This window comes from Aythya fuligula, chromosome 11 (genome assembly GCF_009819795.1).
Source record: "Aythya fuligula isolate bAytFul2 chromosome 11, bAytFul2.pri, whole genome shotgun sequence".
In the NCBI taxonomy this organism is placed as follows: domain Eukaryota; kingdom Metazoa; phylum Chordata; class Aves; order Anseriformes; family Anatidae; genus Aythya; species Aythya fuligula.
In genome coordinates, this window is record NC_045569.1 from 9,287,607 (window position 1) to 9,312,703 (window position 25,097).

Genomic DNA, 25,097 nt, shown 5'->3' on the forward strand with positions numbered 1-25,097 from the left:
CCCAGGTTATTTATAAAAGCATCACAGAGAACTGGCCCTAAAAGGGAGTAAAATTGTCTTTCAAGCATTTTTCACTAGCTCCAGAATAACCTTTTCCCTAATGTGACCAGGCACTGACTGCAGTGACCCTGGCAGCCCTGTAATTACCAGGGCCTTCCTTCTCACCAGTGCTGACCTTTACCAGCCTCTGGTCGACTGGGAGCTCTCCAGATTCTCAAGACTCTTGAAAAAAAATACTGGCGAGGTCTCCCAGCGACACCAGCCAGCTCTCTGAGCACCCTGGGCTGAATCCCATGGGGCCATGGCCTTACACACACCCAGCTGCAGCAGACCCCGCTCGGGGCGTGCTGGGGGTTGTCCTTCCCGCAGTCACAGCCCTCTGCTGCTCGGCCTCACTCCCAGTGCCCAAACCCTTCCCTTTTCCACCTCAGCCCTATAAGACCCCTGCCCACCTTGCTCAAGTTCTGCCACTTTGGCACCTCCTGCTCCTGTGCTCTTAGAAAGCAGCTCTCGCTCTCCCTCTCTCTCTCTCTCTCTCTCCCCATACCCAGGGTCACACCTGCACTCCCAGGCAAATTCCTGCTCCACCAGGGCAGTCTCCTTCCTCCTCCAACACTCAGCTGTGTTCTAAGGCAGATAAAAGGCAAATAAATGCAGGTGCCCAACCTGTGGACTCGCAGCTGCCCGCCACCCCGACCGCGCTGCCGTTCCCCCGCACTGGGCAGCTGTCCCCGTGCTCCAGCCCCAGCTGGAAGCCGGCCGCCCCGGAGGAAAGGCACCCTCTGAAGCTCTGGAAGCTGCCAGAACAGGCTCTGGGGCATGTTCAGGACCAGCAGAAGCTTTGGGGAGAGGAAAGGGCCCAGGAGGGTGGCAGAGCTTCACCTCCTGTCTGTGCCCACGGCACCAGGAGCAGGCAGACGCAGCTCAGCTCACGGCACCTCCTGTGTCACCACAGGGCCAGCTGCGGGTGCACGGAGAGCACGAACAGGGAGCTCACCCGAACATCGCCCACAGCAGGGAACAGGCAGAGCAATGCTTCCCTGCGCCTCCCCCGATTCACACAACCGCTGTGCCAGAAAGAAAAAAAAAAAAAAGAATAATTATTTTCCAAACCACACCTCGCTCCCCGAACAAAGAAAAAGCCAGAGGGCAGGAGTAAAACCTAGCTGAGGACACGGGTGTTCCTGGAGCATGTGCTACCTGAGAGCTTCTGGCCCCTGGCACGAGCTTTCTGAAGAGGGAGCTCTCTCCTTGAGGAGCGGAGGGCCAGGAGAGCCAGCGAGCTGCAGCTGCCTTTGTGAACAAAAAACAGAGGGGGGGGATCCAAAAGAACCGAGCAAAACCAACTCCTCCCTCCCGGTACGACTGCAACAAAAGGTTATTTCTACACAACCAAGGGCTGCTGTTCCCAGCAGGACACCTTGAAGGGCTGGGAAATCAGTCTCAAGCCTCCGAGCCACCCGCTGCTTGTAGCAGACCCTCTCAAACAGCCCCTCCGACAGCCCCCCGGCCAGGCTGGGGCAGCACTGGCTGCCTTGGCCAGGGACAGGCACCACCTTCCTGCGTGTCCCTTCACACAATGGCACAAGAGAATGAAGACAGCTCTGCAGGAAGGTTTGCTTTCTTCTTTTTTGCTTTCACTTTATGACTTTTTTTTTTTTTTTTTTTTAAATACACAACTTTTCTTCTGGAAGGAAAACTCTCCAGAACTTCACATCCTTAAGGCGTCACGAGTTTACTAGCCGGGATCCACCAGACAGCTTTATTTGACAGACATCCTGCTCTCTTCTCTCCCTTCAGATCCGCGGGGCTGGACGGGCTCTAAGTGGAGTGCAGGGGGATGACGAATTTGCTGCCGAAGGGCGAGTGGTAGTTTATCCCCACCTCCTGAAAGACCTTCTGGGGAATGCCAATGTCACAGAGGTACACGCGCCCTGCCCTCTCGCCCAGCGGCAGGGGCAGCCCCAAGGCCAGCGACCACTTGGCATCGATGCCCTGCTCCATTTCGCTGATGGGAGGGTCTATGCTGAGGACGGGTGCCCGGTTCTGGTTGGCCCAGTCCACGACTGCTTTGTACCAAGGCTGATCTCTCAGAAAGGCATTTTCGTGACAATCCAGGCAGTTGATCACTAGGTCAACGGGGGTATCGGGGAGATCTGAAAGAAATACAAGCACTGTGAGCACCGAGGACCGGCCTGAAAACACGATCCAAGGCTCGGGGCTTTCCCTCCTTTTCCTTCTCTTTCCTTTTTCCTTTTCCTTCCCTTTTCCTCCCCTGCTGCCAGCAGAGACTTCTCCTTTTTGCCTCCAGCACCCACAGGCTTGCTGCACGCAGTCTGGCCTCCCGGGCTGTTATTACTGTCCTTCTGCAGGAGACACCGACATCAATATTTAAAAGCTCCTGAACTTGCTGGAGAACATCCACAACCTTCCAGATACCAAACAAAACCTCACTGAGCGGCCAGCAGTTCAGCAGACCTGCCCCAGATGGCACTGCTGAGCTGGCTTCTCCAGCCCGGGCAGCCCAGGGAAGCAGGGGATGACTTTGTCCACTAAAAAAAAAAGCTGTTTTCTAGCCTGCATGATTGGAAAAAAACATGTATTGCTCTGGAGCACACTGATTAGCTTTGCTACGGAATGGCAAAGTGGGAGCTGCAGGTGTTGCCTGCCCCACTGAGACCTGTTGGTCTCGCTGCACTCACCTGCTGCACTCTCTTCATGAAGCACTCAGTGCAAGGTCTGCTATTTTATTATAACGGGCACATGGCTCCACCAGCACTGCACAGCCCCCCACCCTGCTGCAGCACAAATTGTGCCCTAATTCCCAGGCTCGTTTCTCCCCCAAAATTTAAAAGAGCAAGGTTTGGAAATAATTTTAAAGAGCTAGGTCTGAAAATAATGCTGGTGGAGCGCCAAGCAGAAGCCAGCCAGCTCACAGAAGGCAGAGCACCGCCGCACTGTGTGGTGGATTCCAAACCAGCACCCTGACAGCTCAACGAGGATGCGTGCTTGGTGTGAAACAGCAGTTGGATGCTCATCCACTTGCTGCTTCGACGTGCCGAACAAGGCGAGCCTTATCCTGGGAGAATGGCTGGTCTGACTCAGCCCCAGACAGCAGCTCTTGTGTTCCTTCAGACCGGAAACATCTGCAGCAGCACAACTGCTCCACTGTCGGACCTCTCGAGGCTCTGCTGCCCTGCGGGGCCGCTAGATGGTGCCGCCGGCTCGGCGCAGGGTGCTGGGCTGACGAGCAGCTCTGCCCCTCGCTTACCTTTGACGCTGGAGACCTGCTGGCCTTGCGTCTTGCTGAAGAGGTTCAGCTCGTTGGTGATGGACTCCAGCATCTTGACGAAGTTGGGCAGGAAGAGGATGACGTGGACGTCGTGATTGGAGAGGTGCCGCCCGCAGCTGATGCCCTGCGCCCCCTTGACATGGGGGCCGCACAGCAGGGCCACCGTGGGCCGCTGGTGCACGTTCTTCGGGTTCAGCCTGAGGGGAGACCGAAGGGAAACATCAGTAAAAGCCAAGGATTTCCCGCCTTGGTCCTGCGAGATGCAAATCAACAGGTGCTTTACGAGCCTTCCGTCGCCTCTGAAGAAGAAGGAACCCACATCCTTTTGTAGTGCTGACAGCAGAGAGCTGTTCTGCCTGCAGGTTCCCTCCGAGACCTCTCTGCACCCGCAGCAGAGCAGTCCCAGCCTCGCCTGGCTCCTCACACAGCCAGCTTGTTCCCTGTTTGATGATGTGTTTTCACTAGTCACAAAGCAAGCTTCAATTTGGTGCCTTTTCACTTTCAGGAGGCTTCTTTTCCCCCTTCTGCCCCTCTGGTTGTGAAGGACATTTTAAGAACTGCAGTAGTTTGATGCAGCGTGAAGAACAGGAGTGCTCCAAAGCCAGCACGAGGGCTGAGCAGTTCTGCACTCAGATTTCTCATCTGAGAGGGTCAGTGCTGCCTGGTAGCTCACCCCTTACTGCTTTAAACCCAGCACTTGTGTCCTGGGCTGCAAGTACCGTGCTACTGCGTGACCAGGAGACTGAGACCGCTCAGGTTTACCTTCTGTTTTAAGAACAAATCATGCAGAGCACCTACCAGCAGCACAAGAAGACGTGTGAGTGCCTGCCCACACCAACAAACCTGTAAGTGCAGGCCCAGAACAGACCTTTTTCAGAGTAAGCACATCACTCGTGCAAAGAGCAGCAAGCACACTCCAAGCCTGCCCCCAAACCAGGCACCCCAAAAGGGCAGGATGTTCGCAGACGCCTAAAAGCCAGCTCAGCATTGTGAGGAGCTGAACGGCTCGCTCTCACTGGCCAACTTTTGTTTTGTTGATGCCATTAGACAAAGGAAAAGTTGAGTTGTTTGCAAAAAAGGGCCAGCTCACTGAAATTCTGAAAGGGTTTCAGCAGCTGTGGGTTACATTGGTGCAAAACTAAGTTCCCTGAAAAAATGCTCATGAAATGGAGAGAGAAAACAGCAGCTCTGCTTCATCTTTGGCCCAAGAGACTTCTATTTCCAGGACAAAGGAGACAAAGGGAAGCCCTTAACCATCCAATCACCCATCCAAGATAGCAAAATCAACCAGTTCCTTCCTAGAGAGGCTGAATATTAAAAAACAGGGAATGAGAACACAAAAACCTGCAAGGCTTCCTCCCGTTTCAGGACCCTGAGCCTCACGCTTGTTTGCGTGATCCCTGGGACATGAGCTGATGTGTGAGGTACCACAGGTCTGCACGGCATCTGGGTGAGGTTTTTCTTTCAAGGAAGCAGACAGCTGCCTCCAGCTGCAGGGCCAGCACAAGGCACGGGTGGCAGCCACACCACACTCACCTCCCACGTAACCTCCGAGTCTCTTTTACGTTGCCCGCACTTGGAGGAGCAAGGTCAGAGCAGCGAGCTCTGCTTAGAGAGGGCAAATCCCGGGGGAGCTCGAGGGAAGAGCTTTACCTGTTGGGCCCCCCGAGGAGGCTGAGCGCCATCTGGCTCGCGCACACTCCCGTCATCTCCAGCCTGCGCTCCAGAGTCAGCCCGTGCTTCTCGGCCACCGACAGCAGCTTTTTGTGCAGCTCGTAGGACACGCTCGGAACCACCAGCCCAGAGTCTAGGATTCAGAGAGGGGAGGGAAGAAGACAAAGACATGATCAGAGACGTTTCCCAGGACGGTGCAGCCTGGTGAGATTTCGTATGGCAGCACCTGGAAAAGGCTTCAGCGATCCTGGATCCTGGTCTGTGAGCCAGGAACTGCTCCAGCACACGGCTGAGGAGGCAGACAGACAAACAGACAAGGGAGGTTTTGTCAAGCACGGAGAGCAGCCCCTGCAGGAGGATACAATTCTTCTGCATTTCTGGCCAATTCTTTACATGCTCCTTCTCCAGGCAGGTCAGTCTGGCATTGATTTCACAAATCAACCCTGCAGTAAACTCACCTGGAAATAAATACCAAGGATTCCAGGCCGCAAAAAAAAGCAGCTTGCTCAGATGGGCAACAGAACTTGCTTGTTGGCGTGCTCAGTAGCAGAGGACAAGGAACCTTGAGTACTATTTCCAGTTACACGGAGAAAAGAGTGCAAAAGCTAAGTGTTGGGTAAGAAAATTGCTGCTGCTGCAGCCAGCAAGACACCCCTGAATACCTTCAGCCACAGACACCACCTCTTTAATCCAACGTGAGTGCCTGCCCAGGTCACTCACGAGCACTGCTCTGAGCCCAACAAGCAACCCCAGCAGCGTCCAGCTGAGCGAGGGCTCTGGACGTACTGGGAAACAGGCTGGTAGCTCCTGCTCTGTGGGACGGGCAGGAAAGGTGCAGGGGGACGGGCACAAGGGGTGGAAAAGGGTTCAGGACTCAGACTTCTGCTGCAGCTCAGGCAAATGGCAGAGCATCACCAGCTGCTCGCCCTATAAACCAGCACTGACTGGGACCTTACTGGCATTTTTGGTGCCCAGGACCGCATTACAGAGCCGGTTGTTTACAGAAGCGAAGGCAGAAAGCTGCTTCAGCTCCGCTGGAAATTCTTTGCAAGACTTCCTCGCTCACGTTTCAGAGAGAAGAGCTGAGCAGAGTCACAGCAATAATAAAGGGCCGGTGAAAATGCTCTGCAGCGATAGGGGTTCAAAGGGGAACAGCCACAGCGCACATCCGCTGAGAGGAAACCTAACAGTTACTCACAGGCTCGGGCTCCTTTGCAGAAAAAGAGCATGAGAACCAGCGGTAACGAGCAGTTGCCACATTCAAATGAGAAAGGCAAGGCAAGGCGCACTGCTAATCGCAAGGGATTCTCATTCGTACTGCCACGCTTCCTCGGGGTGCTGGTCACAAACCACTAAGCCGAGCCGCCGCGGTAACGGCAGGGTCTGTGCACCCTGAGGTTTTTGGAGCACGTGGCAGGTATTCCTGCGCGGTATCAGCACATCCAGCCTGGCTGCTCCGCTGAATCCCTCCGGCTTTCGCCTCCGAGCTCGCCAGCCGAGGGCTCCGCAGCCACGGAGGGACCAAACGTGTTCAAACACTTGACCTCGCATGCTAACAGCCGATTAAGCTACCTCTGCTAATAATCTTTTATTACATGCAGCACACATGCAAGCATGCACATTATCAAAGTCATTTCAGGCTCCTGATAGCAGCCGCCGAACGTTTGGAGTCATAAGCCACTAATAATCCTAAGCCTGTCACACCAGTCACGCACCTGCCCGCCGTTCACACACCCTCTTAGCCTCCGGAGTCACGCAAGGCTCAGCTCGGGCTCGTTCCCATTCACATTTTTGCTCCTTCCCCGGGCTGTGTTTCTCAAGCCAGAGGGAGGGCTCGGAACCAGCCACCCGAGGTCAGGGTGTCGCCCGCGAGCTTGGCGAGGCGCATCCTCTGCTGACACGAAGCGAGGGACCCGCAGAGGGGGGCTGCTCAACCAATTCCCTGCTCGACCTTTGCACGAGGCGGTGGAAGAGCCAACTTTTGGTCCTTACCTACCTGGTGCAGCGCCACCATCTCCAGCTCCTCCTCGCCCGGCACCACGAGGTTTCACAGCTCCCACCGGCCGGAGGAAACCCAGTGCCCAGTGGGTTAATGCAGAGGGGCTTACTGGCACGGGAGGGACTTGTATTTAGTGTGCTACACTTTGTCCTAATTGCTCCCTCTCCAGAGCAGGCTCCGATGCCAAGAGAACTTCCCTTCTCCGCGCTCACGCAAGGGCCGACCAGTCAGACGGGCTTATCGGAGCCAGGCCGAGGGAGTTAAACAAACTCGGGCAGAAAGCAATCCAGGAGGCGACGTGTAAAGCCACAAACAATAACACGGCTGCAATAGAACTGAACCCCTGCCAACTTTAATTATGTTTGGGTTGGACAGCGCGTCTTTATTGTTTGGTAATGGAGGCAATAAAATAAATTAGCTCGGGCCTTTTAATATTAAATAAATGTATTTTACAGCTGCCTGGGAAAAAAAAGATAAAGACTGAACAGTTTTGTGACACGCAGGGTATTGCTGGGGTCTGATTACACACGAAGTGCACTCGGCTTACGGGGCACGCTGTGCCCTCAGCACAAACAAGTCACCTCCTCGAGCTCCCCCGTGCCACGCTACACGCACAGAGGCTGGAGGAAAACCACCCCCGTGGCCGCAGGACCATGCGGCAGCGACACGAGGCGGGTACAGCCCGCATGCATTTGGGGCAGACAGAACATCCCTGGGCTGTTTGCTGCCCTGTGCTGGCTGCAAGGCTGGAGCCACCTGCCTGCGGCCTCGGGAAAACACAGCTACTTGCCCCACACGTTGTTCCAAACGGGAATCATCTCCCCCACAACCTTAAGGGCTAGACTGATTTTTTTTTAATTGTCATTATTGTTAATTAGGACACATTCTGTGGAAGCTCTGGCTGCCATCCCAACGTAACCTCTCCCAGCATCAACGCACAATCCACGTGGGCTGAGCAGCAGCTTTGCCTCACAACTGCTTTGTTTTGTCCCATGGTTGGGTGAAGTTAACTTCACCTGCACCCTACTCAGAGATCCCAAAACACCACCCACATTCACAATACACAGTCCCTGAGCCAGTCATCCACAGCCTGAAGAGCTAAAAGCTGAGAGAAAAGGACGTGGCACAAGAAAAGCCACACTGCCTCTGTCACCACGCAGGACAGGACCAGCCCCAGCTCCGGAGCCCGGCCCCTCTGCACCGATCTGCCCCAATGCACGCATTTTCTTCCTCCATCTCCTTACCACGTGGAAAAGGAGTTTCTTTAAGGACAGGCCTGAAGTGTGGGTAGGGAAAGCAGAGAAACAAATATCAACTCTTGGCCTGATATTTGAGCTTGAACTTGACACACAGATAGCTCAAATTTCTCCTGCAGCTGAGCTGGAAACAAATCCTGCTTACTTTCCAGAAGAGGCACTGCGATGGCAACAGCTCACATCCCACACCACCGGCGGTATCTGGAAGAAAACCCGCTTTGCACAAAGCCTCAGCAGCACTGCAGGGAAAGGAAGGAATACCTCATCCACCTGGCACACGGCCATCCTCTCCTCATCCCGGCATGCCCCTGAAGGTGCTGCTTCAGCAACATCCACTGCTCGCCAAGCCAGGCTTCGGGCGCAAGCCCACTGCGTGCACCTGTGCGAAAGCAGGGAGATGGGGTCTTGTGGGGTGCGAGGATGTCTCCCAAACTGGGCTGAAAAGGGAGATTTTGATTCGGTTTAATCATCGTGAACCAGAACTCCCGGTACGCACGTGGCATGTGCTAGCAGTGATTAAGCACAGTTAGGAGGGAAGAAGAGAGAAATGCAAAAGGAAAGTTTGGAGAGCCCGATATGCCTGAGATTACACAGAGCCACTGATGGTGAACCGAGGCACTCCATCCTGCCAGGAACTCCTCTGAGCTCACACCCCCACGGCTCCAGGAGCAGAAAAGACAGCTCACACTTCACGAAAGCATCACCAACCGGCCTTGCCAGGGAGGCAGATGTTTGTTAAACAGTTGCACTTCCCCTTTTCAATGCAGCTTAATGGTAAACAGAGAGACAGGTCAACAGGCCCCAGCCCCAGAGAGGACAGAGCAGCGAAATACCAGGGAACAAGGCACACGTGGAGCCCCCAGGAACGGGCACGAGTCGGTCACCACCAGAGAACTGCCAAGCTCCCAGCTTCCAGCTCTCATTTACACTGGGAGCAAATCCCCACCTTCATTCCCACTCTCTCCACCATAATCCCCTCCTCCAGACCCCTGGGCAGACACCCAGCACTATTTCCCCTCTTCCTGTCCATCCCAGCATCACCTTCTCAAGCCAGCAGGGCAAACCCCAAAGCGTTTCACACCGTGGGAACACCAAGGTAGCCTCCAGCATGCTGGTGAAGTCAGGTGTGCTGAATGAGGAATCCACATCAGCCCTCTCGTGCCCATTCTTGCCATTCTCCCTGCACAACTCATCCTTTCCTCGCCAGGAAAGCGGGCAGCAGCACGGGAAGCTGCCCTCTTGCCCTGTACAGTTTGACCACATTTTGTCTGGGCCAGACAGAAGTTTCATGCCACGGAGGACAGCACACGGCCTGCGAAGAGGGGATACGCTGAAGGACCAAGCAGCCCTCAGCATTTCCAGGATCATTTCAGGCACAAAATACTGTAAAGACAGCAGGCAAAGGAGGGAAGAAAAACTGCCTTTCCCAAGTTCTTGTCACCGAGGACAACTGACCTGCAGGCTGTCGGGGATGACCGTGATAACTTCTGGGAGGGTAAGAAAGAAAAATCACAAAGGGACCCAAGGAAACACAAACCCAAGCTGCTTTCATCCAACCTCCAGTGCTGAATTTGAGCCAAAAGCCTCAGCAGACCCAACGACTTACTGCTCTACTTCCGAACATACTAGCACGCACACTTGAGTGCCTGGCACCACAAAATTAGCTCTCAGAGAAGCATCTTGAGGGACTCGAGTGCCTGTCAAGCTTTGCTTACATCCCACACGGCTCGGCTTCTTTCAGCCGGCAGCCACCACGCAGACTGGGAGCCCTGCAGATTCAGCTTTTGGAGGACGGGCACCAGCACTCTGCTGGTTTTCCTGCTGCACGGGTCTGCTTATTTCCAAGCTCCATGGAAACACGGCATAAAAGAGCATGCGAGGATCCCACAGACCTTTCTCCTCTCCCACGGTGACGAGAGCTGGATGTCAGCTGGCTGTCAGTCACCAAGCAGCATCACTCTGTGGGATTACAGCAGACAGAACGATTAGTCTGTCGGCCGGAGCTCTTTTAAGACACTCATCTTCAAGACTGGCCTACGGAAGAAATATAAAGTACTTATTTCCCCTATAGCTAACAAAATGTGTTTTGTTTTGTGTTTTTTTTGTTGTTTTTTTTTTTTTTTCTTCCAGAGATCCCTATAGGAGTCTAAAAACAACTCCACAAAGAGAACTCAGAATAATAAGAAGAAATCCTGTGACAGATATACCCAGAGTAACGGCATTCAGGGCTGTTGGCACTCTCAGCTCATTTCTGCAGCTGCTGCTCTCTGAGCTGCTGAGAGAGGCAGCCTGCCTGTAGCTCAGCATCCTCCTTCCAGCTGCTAAACAAAGAGATCTGGGCTTTTTGAGTGACAGCCCCTGACTGCCCAAGCACACTGACCATCCCTCTGTCCTTCTGGCTACAGCAGGCTTAAGGCTGGCAGCAGCAGGCCAGTTACAGCTGTTTACAAGAGCTTTTGCTAGACGGCCCGAAGCATTTCCGAAGCAGAAGCAAACTTCCTCTGCTGACACAAAGGAAGCTGCCCTCTGTGGGAACACCACCGATACGCAGTGGTGGGACCCTTCTAGCACCGCTCGCAGGACTGGGGCCGTGCCCTGCTGGGCATGGGAGGCAGGGAGCAGCAGTTGGCAGTGCCCCTAACACGACAGCTTCTCCTCCAAACCAATCTAGAACCCATCTGGGAGTCTCAGCACCCCCCAGGAGTTAATGAGCCTGGCGAGACCCCACAACTACAAAGGAGAGGGGTTTGCCACCTCCCTGGATGGGCTTGCCAAGAGCAAAACAAGCCAAGAGCAGCCCTTTCAGCGGGCTGCAAACAGGGAGCCAGGAGCTTCCAAAGGAAAGGACAACACAGATTAGCCAACAATTCCATTTCCATCCCCTGAGTTATGTCCTGGTGCTTACTGGTTGTTGCACAACGCTTCTCCTCCAGGAACCGTGCTTCTAGAATCCTGCATCAGCTGTACATCTCAAACTGGCAGCTAACGCTCGGGTAGCTTTTGTTTCAGACCCACACAGAGGCCCTGGCTCCTCTGGAACATGCCAGCTGGGAGATGAATTGACAAGTAGCCAGTTTACCACCAAGAAAAGCTCGCACAAAAAGGAAGAAGCACTTATTCACACAGTACGCAGTCAGCTGCGGGAGCTTCATGCCGCAGGATGCTGCAGCAACACAGAGATCGCACAGGCTCAAAGAGGAATAGGTTAAATTAAGCAGAAGAAAAAAAGTCATCAAAAGCTCTTAATACTAAAATACCACTTCTGCTTCAGGAAGTCTTAAAATCATCAAAGAGAGCGCTCAGGGGAAAGTCTCACCACATGCTTCCTCCAGTCTTTCACTTGTCCTTAAGTAGCTGCTGGAATCAGAACACCGAGTCGGACGAGTTCAGACTGACCCAGGACATTTTGACCTGGATCAGAACGGATCAGCAGGGCAACAGAGGACACAAGTGGAAAGCCAAGATACCGCTGTACAGCAGAACCATTAAGAACTGACATTTTTTAATTGCACAGCAGCCAATCACTGTAAATCAGCTTCCTTCCACCACGCACTTCACACCCTGCTGGAGTTTCTGAGAGGAGAAGAATGACAGAGCAGAAGGAATGACAGGCCAGGGACCTGCTTACCCTCGTGCCCAGCACGCAGACCACCAGGGTGCAGCACTTCAGTCTCTCTCTACAAAGAGACCTGAAATTTGATTTTATTCTGACGTGGAAAAGAAACGTTGCTGGGATGCTGAACCTCCTTTACTGCTACGTTTTGCAAGTGCTACAAGGGATGCAAGCTGAGGGCAGGGCACCACACCTAGACTGAAGTTACAGGGAACATGTACAAAGCAGCATGAAGTGAACACGCCATGCCTTGTGGCACGTGTATGAGAAGATTCCTAACAGTCAGCCCCTCACACAAACCCTTCTGCACACACCAGGCTTGCAGGCTCTGCTTCTTTCACACAAACACCACACAGGCAATAGAGGCAAGGGGGAACCAAAACCCCCGTAAAAAGCTGTTTGTACTCTAGTGGCTGGAAATACGGACAGGAAGAGCCAGAACCATTTCTTTTCATACCAATGACATTTAAAGTTCCTTACAACCACACAGAAGTCTCTAACTGCTGCCCAAGCAGCACCAGGAACACCTGAAGTCCCCTGCCTTCTACCAAAAGAGCAGGAATTACGACACGCTCCCGTACGCTGGAGCCCCAAGAAGAGCCCTCCTTCCCAGCAGCCAGCAGTCAAGCCCACGCACGCTCGTCACGCCACTGAAATCAAAGCACAGATTCAAGTGGTTCCACTTGGGTTTGTTCTTTTTAATGCAACCTCCAGCTTTGTCCCTCCCTGCAAACAACTTACCTTGTTGCCCTGAGTATTTCTGACCTCAGAAATATGGCAAATAAAGGTTGTATGGAGATGCAAGGCTCAGATCCGACCTTACACACGTGGATGCCCCTGCTCGTACCCCGTTAAGCTGACAGACACCCCCGGGGGAAAAACAATCCACCACACGTGCCCCAACAGAGCTGCAGAGTGTGCATCCTTATCAGTAAGGGATCTGGCATACCAGTGCAGAACTCTTTGTTCGCGTTCTGGGGTACGACAATCCGTCTGTAGACGATGGGCTCCGACTCCAGGATGTTCTCGTCGTGCCGGTAGCGAGCCGGCTTCTCGCTTGGGGTGCCCCGGGAGCGGGTGCCGCTCCGCCTCTCGTAAGTCTCAATCTCTTCAAACACAGCTGCCTTGTCGAAAAGGGCCAGGTTCCCCTCAAAATCGAAATCCGTGTCTGGGATTTCATCGATGTCGTCCCCGAAGCACTCATCGTCTTTGCTCTTCATCTGCCCGTTTTTCAGGCCGCTCTTCTTCGGGGTCACCTGGTTGGGGTGGCGGCTGCTGGACGACCCTAAACAAAAATACAGGCAAGTTGAAAATACACAAATGGAAAAAAAAGTGTAATCAGTGAACAAAGCCATGTTTCTTGCTTGCTTTCTCAAGAAATTTTGTAAGAGGAAAGCTCACGTTTGGTGCCTATTGACTCGAGGGATTGTTGCTTCCCAAAGAACCCGCAGGCCTCGTCTTTAGCTTATCTAGGCGTGAGTAACACCAACAGAAAACCCAACGCGAGGCACCGGGAAAGAGATTTCAGGGACTTTCCTCTGGCAAGGGCAGGAAAAACAAGCTCGACCCCAGTAGCAAAATAAACATTTCTGCTCATTTAACGTAAGAGAGCGTTATGGTAGTGTTGAGGTATTGAGCAAGCCCTGGGCTAGGGCTGCACTATTCCTGCTGCACTGGGCTCGTGTTTGTGCAGGCATGTGGCCCAAGACTGTCATGGAATTTCCCTAAATTTCAGAGGCTACCGTGGGTGTTTTCTTCTGAAACAGGTAAGCCACCTACTGATGGAGAACTTAAGCCCCTGAAAGTATTTCTCTCTCGTTCGCCATCACTAGGTGTGTATTTCTCTAAGCCAAGATGAAGCCCTTTCCCATATTGCATTTTTCTACTTATTCATCGTATCACACGTTTAAGGGGAATTATTTCCAATCAGTAACCATGCCAGCCGGGTTTCCCTCACATGAAGTTGAAGAAGTCTCACTCTGAGGGCTGGTACAAACCCAAACGCAGTCACAAGGCTGACGTACCCCGTTATTCACTTCTTACATTATTCTGCAGGTCACCCACACGCAGTCAAGACCAGACGACGTTAACCTGTTAGTTATACCCATCGTTAAACCTGCCGACACTAGGAAAGATTTCAGGCCCATTTCAGCAATTAGTTATCACCTCCACTGCCCAACAGATGGAGTAACTGTTACCACACCAGAAGCGTTTGCTTCCCTAACGTATTTCTCACGTTTTAGGAGAGATTTTACCCCCCTGAATGTTATTTATACAGATGAGCTTGCGGACAGAACCTGTTTGCTGACACACAACCAACTCACCACCAAGTCACCAAGATGACACGTGCCTCTCGTCCATCACCCTGCACACAGCTCTGGCTGAAAACGTAACTTTTGTTGTTTTACATGTTACTGGCAATCAATGAAAGGGCACAAGAAGAACTTCAAGTCATCTGAGGATATTTAGAAACCAACCCCGGAAGACCTGCAATATGCCAAAGCTTCGTGGTGTCCCACAGAGTTACCTGTTAGCCTCAAAAGCACAGACAGGTCCAGCTTGGTCTTGGCAGACCGCTTTCTCTCCCACCAAATCTCATCTCTCACTTCCCCCATTTCCCAGGCGTGAAGTCCTGTGCTCCAGCAACAGAAGAGCACGTCGCCTGGACAGCAGAGGAGCCTGGCCCCAGCTCCTGCAGGAGCACTCACCCATTTCAGAACCAGGCCAGGAACCGGTCTGTTCGAGGCCACCGTGCCGATTTTGGCCAAGTTAATGAGCAGAACTCATTTCTCCACCACAAAGTTACTCAGTAGCTCAATTACACCACTTAAATTGCAGCAGTTATCTTAGAACATTTACAACTACCCAAATCCTCCAGAGAAGAATCCATAAAAAGCAGTTCCCTCCACTTTCCCTACCCAGCAGAGGCTCTGCAGCCCAGAGCAGGGAACCCCTTCTCCTGGAAGGTGGCCTCACCTGGGTCTCTCAGGTGCTTACTGAGGACTTTGTCACAGTAAAACAAATTTGCCAGAGCTCAGCATGAGCTCCCCTAACACCACGTCTAACCTATCCCTGGAAAGTCACGGTGCAGCGTGGAACACCTCACTGCTTTTATTCTGTTAGGAAAGCTTTGTCTCAGGAAGGATTTTCCCTCTTGGTTAGTTTTACCCCTATTTTAGGCAGCCCGTCACTTGTTTCTGCTGCTGAGGTGACTCACCCAAAAGCTTTCCCAGCCCCCACAGCAGGGATGCTCTCTGAAACAGTCAGCAGAGTGCCTCGAGAACCTGAGCTGAACAAAACAGACCTCAACACTCTCAAGCAGCTCCAGTCTCCAACCACACAGCAATTCACGAGTCCAGCAACAACTGAGAACGCAGGCAAGTCAGAGGCCAGTTCTTCACACCTCGAAATGAGGGTGACAAGACCCCAAACCTTCCAAAGGCTTCGCGGAGCCCTTCTTCCCTGTAAAGAAACAAAGCAAATCCCTTTCCAGTGACCACTTCCCTGCAGCCTGCAGGATTTAGGCTAACCTCCCCATGCCAGAACCCCACCGGCCGTAGCACAAAGCCGCTTCAAAGCTGCTGCTCTCAGCACGAGGGCCAGTCAGGAACATTTCTGCTGTGCACGCTGGGGCAACCGAAACCAGCGCCGCGGCGTCATGCGGTCAGCGTCACCACACTTTGTCAGAACTCTATTTCTGGAGCCTATTTATAATTATTTGAAATTATTACTAATTATAGCAGGCAGCTCGTTTTCAGACGCAGTGATTCTCAAGCTGCTCGGGACTTTGGGGATTTTATAAACAGCTGGGTGAGAACAGACTGCTGCAACGCACCTTTTGTCAAGAAGGAGAGAATTCAAGGATTTCTAGCAACTGAACACAGCCTGGGGGAGGGAAAGGGTGAGGCCTCCTGGCAAGGAGGATTTCAGCCCAGGAGCTGCGACCAGGTATTCACACGTACAGCTTTGAGAAAGGGAAAGCTTTTCAGTAGCCCCATTGATTCCCAAACCAAAGGGGGCACACCAAGCGCTCCGAAGTTGCACACAGCTTGGGCTGGAGCTGGCAGCCAGCACCACACACAGCTAACACTGCTAACAGCGGCACGAGAAACAAAAGCCCAGAGCTACACAGCTGGCCGAGCCCTCCAAACACTTCCCTGACTGCCAGGCGAAGCAACAGGCGAGGGACTCAAAGTTGAGATGAAGAAGCTGGAGCCTGCTCTGAGCACAATGGGAACAAGCCTGCCTCTTGTGCAGCTCTCCAACGTTTTGGCAACTCCGTTCCTGTTCCCCAACAAGAGTTCTACACCGCCTGCCAGGTTCTTCTGCAAACAACTCCGCTCTCCCCTCAGCTGACCTGCGGAACAAAACGTGGGGCCGGCAGCATCACCATGCGATGGGCCCAGGGGAGAGAAGCAGCTGATGCGAGCAGCATGCCAATGCTGACAGAACCAAACGGCGCGTTAGGAAAGCTGCAGGAACAATGGCTGGAAAGCTCCCGGGCTCCCTGCAGACACAACGACTGCGAGCCAAGAGCAGACCTCATCAAATCGAGACGTGCTGGCGTTGTCCCAAGCAGCTCGCTAATGCGGCGGGTGCCAACCCCACCATCCTGCTGACCCACCCGAGGGGCTGCGTTACCCCGTGGAGCAGGGGAAAACTCAAAGAATGTGAGAGAGAAGGCCAGCAGGAGGATCACTGCCTTCCAGGGCTACCGAAACCCAGAGCTCCCAGCCCGGCTCCTCCATCTGTGCACAGCTTGCTAAGGAGAACAGCACACGGCTCCCCATCAAGCTGGCAGCTCAGCACCACACAGAAAAGTGCCTCCCTCTAAACAATACTTCCCAAATATTTTTTTTTCATTGGAAAAAAAACCTCACGTATAGCACACAAGCAAATGTAAAGTCTCTAGCGAGTTGGCTGCCTTCCTGTGAGATCCCTGCAGGAGCTTTTACCGCCAGCCCTGGCATGAACGAGCCCCGTGCCAGCAGGGCACACAACCCATTGTTGTGTAATCTGGGCTGCTATTTGTTGTTTATTGATTTCTGTCACACAAGTGCTCCGAGGGGGAACTTTGTCCCTGACTTAGCACGCTAAAGGGCATCGAGAGGTTAGCTTCCAGCCCAGGCACCGCACAGCTTCGGGTCAGGCTGACATCACAGCCCGGCCTTGCCTCGATCCCTGCAGCCGCCACCTCTTCTGTTCCACGCTGGAGCCTTTCAGGCATCGCTCACCTTGCTCTCCACGCACACTGCAGAGAGCAAGGGTTCAATTTTCTACCTCACTTACGGTCCGCACCTTGCTCAACCTGTTTCAGATTTTCTCTTACAGGCTTTGACCTGCTGTCAGGCTTCTGTAAAACTGCTGCGAGCTGTTGGTGTGCTGAAGGGGTTTGAAAGGCTCGCTGCTCACCCCACACCTACCAGGTGCTGCCTGAACAGTGCTACGCGAGGTAATCCAGCTGGGCTCTGCCCAGCAAGAAAGCAAAGCAGGGGTTACTTCAGATAACCAGGTAGCTGGCAGTGTAGTTTGAAAAGAGATTTTCCTCAAAACATGCCTTCATCCGCCCCCCCCACCTTTCTGGCCTTCCTCCTCCTACCAACCCTGCTTGGCCATCACTTTAAAACAGAAGGGAATAAGAAACTTAAGAATTTGGCCTTCTGAAAACTTAAAACAAAAGGCTGCTCAACCTTGTAAACTGATTTAAATTAACAGAAATCAGAAGAGCTGCAACTGTTTCAGAAAATGAGAGCTGTTGGTGGGGGAGGAAGACTTCCAGAGGCCCAGGAAGTTCTCCAGATAAGGCGCAGCCTTTGATCTCACTGTTTAATTGGCCCTGCTCACCTTGCTTTCATTTCTTTTCAAGACAAAACAAAACAAAAAAAAAAAAAAGGCAATGGAAAGAACTAAATCATGGAAATACGCTTGATACATCCTGATGCTTCAACATTTGAGTCATGAACTACACTAGATGTATCCTGATGTTTCAGTAATTGCAGCCCAGGGGGCTCTGAGGGCAAAAAAAAGCGAGCACAGCCAGCCTTGGCACAGCGTGAGGGCTGGCTGGAGATTTATGATCAGAAATAAAAATAACGGATGCCTGGCTTTGAGACGTGCTGATCCTATCTTTACATCATCCTCACTAGAGCGCGTTAATTTGTGTTTTTTTTAACCAACGCAGCACAGCAAATACCGTTTGTAATGACTCGTAGGGGGCTGTTGTGATAGGTCATGGTTGTGCAGGCTTTAAATAGAAAAGCTTTGCAACATCATCAGTTGTTTCTAGTTCCTTGTAGAGAAAAACAGGCTGGCAACTGGGCCGTTTTCAATCAGGAAGCGCAAGAGGAATGAGGAACTCGTATGAACTAGCACTATTCAGTTCTACATTTCGCAGCCTTTGATGCTGATTAAGCAGATTAATGCGCGGGGTGAGATCTCCGCTAATTAGATTTGAAAATTCACTTTGACAAAGAAATGGTTGAAGAATTGACTTTTTACAAACAGGTGTCAACCACACTTCTCTGAGAAACGCTGCAGCAAAGAAAACACCAGCGTGTTGCTCTTTGCACGCCCAAGTGGGGCTGCTCTCCAGCAGACTGAAACAGGGATGGGTAAAGAATTACACAGCAGCGACACGGCAGAACTGCAGTCCCACTGATAAACAGCTGCCTCCTTTCCACCTCGTGCCCATACACCTTTTCCCTGCCACCTCCCAGATTCCTGTAGCAGGTTCCCTGTTTTTTTCAGCCCAACCTCTTAACCTCATGCCAGTAGTGAGGGAAGAAAAGGGTGAGACTAGATAATACATGGATGTGGAGCAGGGGGAGAGCACGGAGGAGTTATTCTTTTTCAATCTTGTCTTACGTGCCCTAAAAATAAAGGCTGGTAGTTCTCAGCAACACCAGCAACAGAAGTTTTTGTGAACATTCCGCTTTATTCTGCCTTGTTCACAATAAAGGCACAGAACAGTCTGCAGCATTTCGAAGTTCTGAGGTTTTCCTTCAACAGCCCTTGAGAGGGGAAAAGAGTTTCAACTCAGGTTAGCCCTGGAAAGCTCGTCAAGTTCCCACACCACAACCAACACCAGATCCAAAATGCTCCTGAACTAAATAAATGAAGTCACGTATGTAGTTCCCTCTTACCTGTACGATTCTGCAGGTTAGTTTGGACAGACACACTTCTGAAACAGCGAGCACCATGCCTGCGTGCAGCCTAAGTAAGACTGGCCTTTACTGACAAATGACAGCACTGTGAGTTCTGCTGCAGCCCTCCCAGCCTGCAAACCAGTCTCGCTGCACACCTGAGTTAAAGCTCCCTGCTCTCGCTACTCAGCTGAGCAGCACTGACTTCTGTGTCCAGCAGGAAAGGTGTTTCACCTGGAAACAGCAGCAAGGAAGGGTGGAGAGCATCTGCCTCCAAAGAACTCTTAGCAGCAGTGCAACGGCAAGGGGGACAGCAGAGAAGCAGCTCTGCACAACGTTCTCTGCTGGCCTTTCAGTAAGGTAGCTGCAAGCTTACAGAAACAGAACGTCTTTTGTAAACAACATAAAAAATAAAAACAACCACATCAAGCTAGCAACGACAGATCAGACCCAACAGCCTGCTTCAGCTGATGACACTCACCCAACGAAGCATTTTGGATCGCTGTACTGGGCTTGTTGTGCAGTACCCACACCTCTGTTTGTAAGGCAGGTGCTGCACCTTTTAGTGCCGCTGTCTGTATGCTCGTCCCAGGTTCTGGCAGAGGTTACATCACCTCCCTGTACAACGTCAGGCACGTGCAAGACCCTCGGAAGATCTATACTGGTAAAATCCAGCCCTTCAGGTGGCAACGCACGTAAAGAAGGAAACAAACCTAAGTTTCCAGACCCGTTTGAGATGTTTTAGCTGAACTGGGGCACACGCTGCAGCAGCGACCCAGGCGAAGAAGAGAGCTGCAGAACACAGAACACATACTCACAGGAATTGTGCCTGCGCCGAAAGCCTTTGGACTGAGTCAGGGTTTCCACGTGGCGATCCATGTAGCTCTTGGAGCACTGCTGCTGGGGGGAGATGATGATGTCCTGGCTCTTCACGTCCGTCCTCCTGGGGATGTTCTGCGGGGCGCTGCTGCACATGGGCTTCTTTAACATCTTGCCGGTGCCGTTCTGGCTGGGCCCCACCTGGCAGCCGACCCCCGGGATGCCCAGTTCTGTCTGCTGCAGCTCCCCGCATGGCCTGCTGTCCTCCGGGCCTGGGATCTCCAGAATCTTCAGCTCAGTGATGTCACCTGCCCTAAAATAACAAAAGGAATAGAAAAACAGACATTCAGGAACTTGGTGTTCGGGGTACTTTTAAAGAAACAGCCTTGAAAGAAAATCGTGCAACATTAACCAGAGGTTTTTGGATGTCATAGTCAATAAAACAAAAGGGAAAAAACATTTTAATACTCAAACACAGGCTACATGCCAGGCATCGAAATATTCACCTGAAATTACATAAACTTTACATAAAATCTCGAGTATTTCTAAACTGCACCTGGATTTGGTGTAGGTTCTGTCCCTAGCTGAAGCAGGGATTGGTCAAGCAGAAAATTGAAGCAGCCAGCACAGCTCTTTGAGAAAGTCTGCGTTAATTCAGCAGTTTCTAGCTATTATAATTAACCTCAGCCTGGAGGGTGCTACTACTTTTAATCCCTTCCTACATAAAGCGCTCCTTAAATGAGTGCTATTCGTGCTCAGACAAGGGTGTGCTCGCTGTTTCTCAAGACATAGGATAAAAAAAAAAAAAAACACAGCACTGAGCACGAGCCAAAGTGAAACAAAGAAGTGGTCACGAAGACCTCCTCTCCTCCATCTGCACTGACTGCAAGACAGGAACCAGAAGTTGGGGTGTTCAATTTAACCTTTTAGAGTTTGTGTCCAACTGGGATATAAAACTAACAGCCTGGAAGTTAGCAAGAGACCTGAAAGAATTGTCCTTCCCACTCTCTTCAAAAATCAGAGTTTTCTAGGAAAAAAAGGATTCCCTGCAGTCAGCACTTGGTCTTATTTTTAAAATCAGAGACTCAGGCACTTCGCTGTCGTAATATGGAAGTTGCAGAGGTAACAGGAAGGTGTCCAGTGACAAATGACTCCTATTTATTCTTTTTTTTTGAGCGCAGCGTTAGCAGGAGCTGGTGGGAAGGGACTCAGGAGAGCCACAACAGCACTGCACTGACCCAGCGCCCTGGTCCCAAACCATTCCCTGTCTGCACAGAGGGAAGAACACAGGGAGAGAAAGGAGATGGCTCTGGATTTAACCCCTGCATGCCGTTTACCTGTGCTGGCCATCATTTTAAGTGGCCCCCTCTGCTTTCCCTGACACTTTAATAACATGAGTTGCTGAGGGCACAGCATGAAGAGTAGGCCAATCCCTCAACTACCCAAAAAGTGCACACATACACAGAATACACAGAAAATACCCACACAAATATATTCACACATGCTCACACGGATCCTCACAGCACTTCTAACAGAGCAGAGACCAAACAATAGCACTCTTCTGCACACAAGCCAAGAGAAACGCCAGTGGTGCTTCTCACCTGAAGCTGCGCAGTAGCAGGAGGAAGATTTAAGGCGCCGAGCACATTTCTGAGGGAAAACGACCCAAAATATCCACCCAGACTGGCAAACGCGGGAGAAATACCAGCACTAACCTGAAGGTGACTTCTGGCACGAGGCACTTGACCCCATTGTGGAAGGGCCGGGTCAGGGAGATGGTCTGGCTGACCTGGTCCACGGCAGACACTCGCCCCTGGTAGACGCCCAGGCTCTCTCCGCAGTTGATGGACACGATGCTCCCCAGCCAGTCTGTAGCCATGATCCCGGGACTCAAAACCTGCAAAGAGGCACAGGCCTGGCCGTAAGGTGAGGGAACAACAACCCGTTGTTCCCTCAGCAACACATTAAAGCCCTGCGCAGGGCTCTGCCTGCACGTTTGGAAGCCCTGCCACTGTTTGCATGACTGAAGAAATAGTTCGGTAGCGGATTTCAAGGCTAACAGCTTCCAAACAGAGCACTGAGCTTTGCCTGGGTACGTTCTCTCTGGAGCTTCAACCAGGGACTTTTCCCTTCCCTCTGTAAAGCTTTGGCGTGCACACAGCGGAGCAGAACAGCTTTTGTGAGCGCTTGGCAGCGAGGGCACTGACCTCAGCATCTCCAAATTAAAACCAACACCTTAAGGAGCACAGACAGTGCAGAGGGGGTAAGAAAACAATGCTGGAGCCCAGCACAGCAGTCTTTGCACTGTCCAGGGCCAGGATTAGCATTGCTGTCACAATGTGATGGCCAAACAAAGCCACGCTGCTTTCCAGCACCCGCACCGAGCTCCAGGAAGGACACAGCTCTGGGAAGGTGACAGCCTCGCTGGCACCACAGGAGAGCTGACAGGCTCGCGGGAGAGAACAGCCACTGCACGTTATCTGCCTCTCCTGCCGTCACCCTCGGGAGGAGGGAACACGCTGGGAATTCACTCAGTTATGGGGCACACAGGGGTAGGAAGGCTGGGACGTGACCTGGGACAATCAGCACGTAAAGCACGCTTCTGTGGGCAACATTTCAGGTCTCTTCAGGCCCTTTCTGTCCTGAGCTTTACGGAAAATAAAGATGCAAGAAAAAACACCTAGAGAGAGCTAGGACATGTGCATGCCACCAGGAACAATAAAAGCTCCCTTCCCCCAGCTTTCAGGAGACTTCAGGGAGGCTTCAAGAAGAAACCAACAGGGATCTGGTCACCAAGCCACGTGTTCCTCAGGACCAGCCCTTGCCCATTTCTGTGTGTTTATATTTACCCACGACAACACCACCTGGACTCCCAGATGATGGCTGATAAGAAGTATTTGCAGAACGTCGATAATGCATTTTGGAGAACCTGCAGCACGGCTAAAACCTCATTCACTTTCCCACCGTTTGCATCTCTTTGAAAAGGAGGCAAAGCTTTCAGAGAACACTTTCAGAGACCACTTCAAGAGGAACCCTTTAAAGAAGGCCCTGGCCCTTTACAAATACACAAACAGCTCCCTCTGTGTGCTTGCAAACAAACCCAAAGGAGGGGAACCGCCTCACAGCACCTCGCTCGTGTGCTTGGTCACTTGGAGAAAGAAGGAGCCACACGGGCAGCAGATGATTTACTCGGGCACGGGTGGGAAATAGGAAAACGTTCGTTTGTTCACCCCGCCTGCGAAGCCAAACCTCCCCCCCAACACCTTTACATCACGAGTTACTGTCCGCACGCCCCTTGCATCCCCCCAACCCCTTTCAAGCGGCTGTTGGCGACGCCCGTGCTTCGGGAGGGCCTCACAACCCCCGCAGGCTGCCCCAGCAGCCCGTCACCGCCCCGCACCCCCCAGAACCGAGCCCCTCACAGCGCTGGCTCCGCACGGGGTTGCAGCGGGCCGAGACCCGACGGGCCCGAGGGGCGGCCGCAGGGGCTGGGGGAGCCGCAGGGGGCGGGCCCGGGCCGCGAGGGGCCTAGCCGGGGCCCGAGGGAGGCCGGGACCAGGCCCGGGACCAGGCCGCGGCCCCCCTCGGCCGCTCCCCTCAGGCCCCGGCCGCCACCGGAGCGGCCCCGCGCGGGTCCTGGCGCCGCGGCCTCGCGTCCCGGCGGCTCCGTGCCAGGCCCGGCCCCTCCCCGGTCCCCTCCCGGCCCCCTCGGCCCGGCCCCGCCTCACCTGCGGCCGCCGCTCGCCGCCCGCCGCCCCTCCGCCTCCGCACCGCCCGCCCGCTGCGTCACTTCCTGCCCCGCCGCGCCGCGCCGCTCTAGCCGCCGGCGGGAGATCATAGAGAGGAGTGGAGGAATAGAGCGTGGCGCATGCGCACCGCGGGGGAAGGGGGCGGGGTGGGCGGGCGGCGGGCACAAGGTGCAGCGCCGAGCGCTGAGTGGCGCATGCGCAGGGTGGGGCGGGGCGGGGCGGGGCTGCTACGTCACACTTCCAGGTGCCTCGGCCGTACCTCAGGGGCGCCTCCATGGCACCTCCACCATCCCATAATATCTGTGTGACACCCCCATGGCACCTCCATGGCACCCCAGCCATCCCATAATACCTGTGTGACACCCCCATGGCTCCTCTATGGCACCTCCGCCATCCCATAATACCTGTGTGACACCCCCGTGGCACCTTCATGGCACCTCCGCCATCCCATAATACCTGTGTGACACCCCCATGGCTCCTCTATGGCACCTCCGCCATCCCATAATACCTGTGTGACACCTCCATAGCACCTCCATGGCGCCACCACCATCCCATAATACCTGTGTGACACCCCCATGGCACCTCCATGGCACCCCTGCCATCCCATAATACCTGTGTGACACCTCCATAGCACCCCCACCATCCCATAATATCTGTGTGACACCCCCAAAGCACCCCCACCATCCCATAATACCTGTGTGACACCCCCATGGCACCTCCATGGTGCCACTGCCATCCCATAATACCTGTGTGACACCCCCATGGCACCTCCACCATCCCATAATACAGAATCACAGAATTTCTAGGTTGGAACAGACCTCAAGATCATCGAGTCCAACCTCTGACCTAATACTAACAAGTCCTCCACTAAGCCATATCCCTAAGCTCTACATCTAAACGTCTTTTGAAGACCTCCAGGGATGGTGACTCCACCACTTCCCTGGGCAGCCTGTTCCAATGCCTCACAACCCTTTCAGTAAAGAAGTTCTTCCTAACATCTAACCTAAAACTCCCCTGGCGCAACTTAAGCCCATTCCCCCTCATCCTGTCACCAGGCACGTGGGAGAACAGACCAACCCCCACCTCGCTACAGCCTCCCTTGAGGTACCTATAGAGAGCGATAAGGTCGCCCCTGAGCCTCCTCTTCTCCAGGCTGAACAAGCCCAGCTCCCTCAGCCGCTCCTCGTAGGACTTGTTCTCCAGGCCCCTCACCAGCTTCGTCGCCCTTCTCTGCACCCGCTCAAGCACCTCGATGTCCTTCTTGTAGCGAGGGGCCCAAAACTGAACACAGTACTCGAGGTGCGGCCTCACCAGAGCTGAGTACAGGGGGACGATCACCTCCCTAGCCCTGCTGGCCACACTGCTTCTTATACAAGCCAGGATGCCGTTGGCCTTCTTGGCCACCTGAGCACACTGCTGGCTCATATTCAGCCGACTATCCACCATCACTCCCAGGTCCTTCTCTGCCTGGCAGCTCTCCAACCACTCCTCTCCCAGCCTGTAGCTCTGCTTGGGGTTATTGCGCCCCAGGTGCAGGACCCGGCACTTGGCCT

The 25,097-nt window shown here is 53.2% G+C and overlaps 1 protein-coding gene across 1 annotated transcript; it reads right to left on the minus strand.

Moving 5' to 3' along the window:
• Window positions 1-1,649: 1,649 nt before the first annotated feature.
• Window positions 1,650-23,547, minus strand: EDC3 (enhancer of mRNA decapping 3). Its single transcript, XM_032195282.1, has 7 exons — window positions 23,524-23,547; window positions 21,511-21,692; window positions 19,795-20,108; window positions 12,784-13,119; window positions 4,946-5,099; window positions 3,272-3,489; window positions 1,650-2,156 (listed from the first exon to the last, which is right to left on the minus strand). The coding sequence occupies exons 2-7, from the start codon at window positions 21,672-21,674 to the stop codon at window positions 1,822-1,824; spliced, it is 1,521 nt and encodes a 506-aa protein (XP_032051173.1). The 5' UTR covers window positions 21,675-21,692; window positions 23,524-23,547; the 3' UTR covers window positions 1,650-1,821.
• Window positions 23,548-25,097: the final 1,550 nt, after the last annotated feature.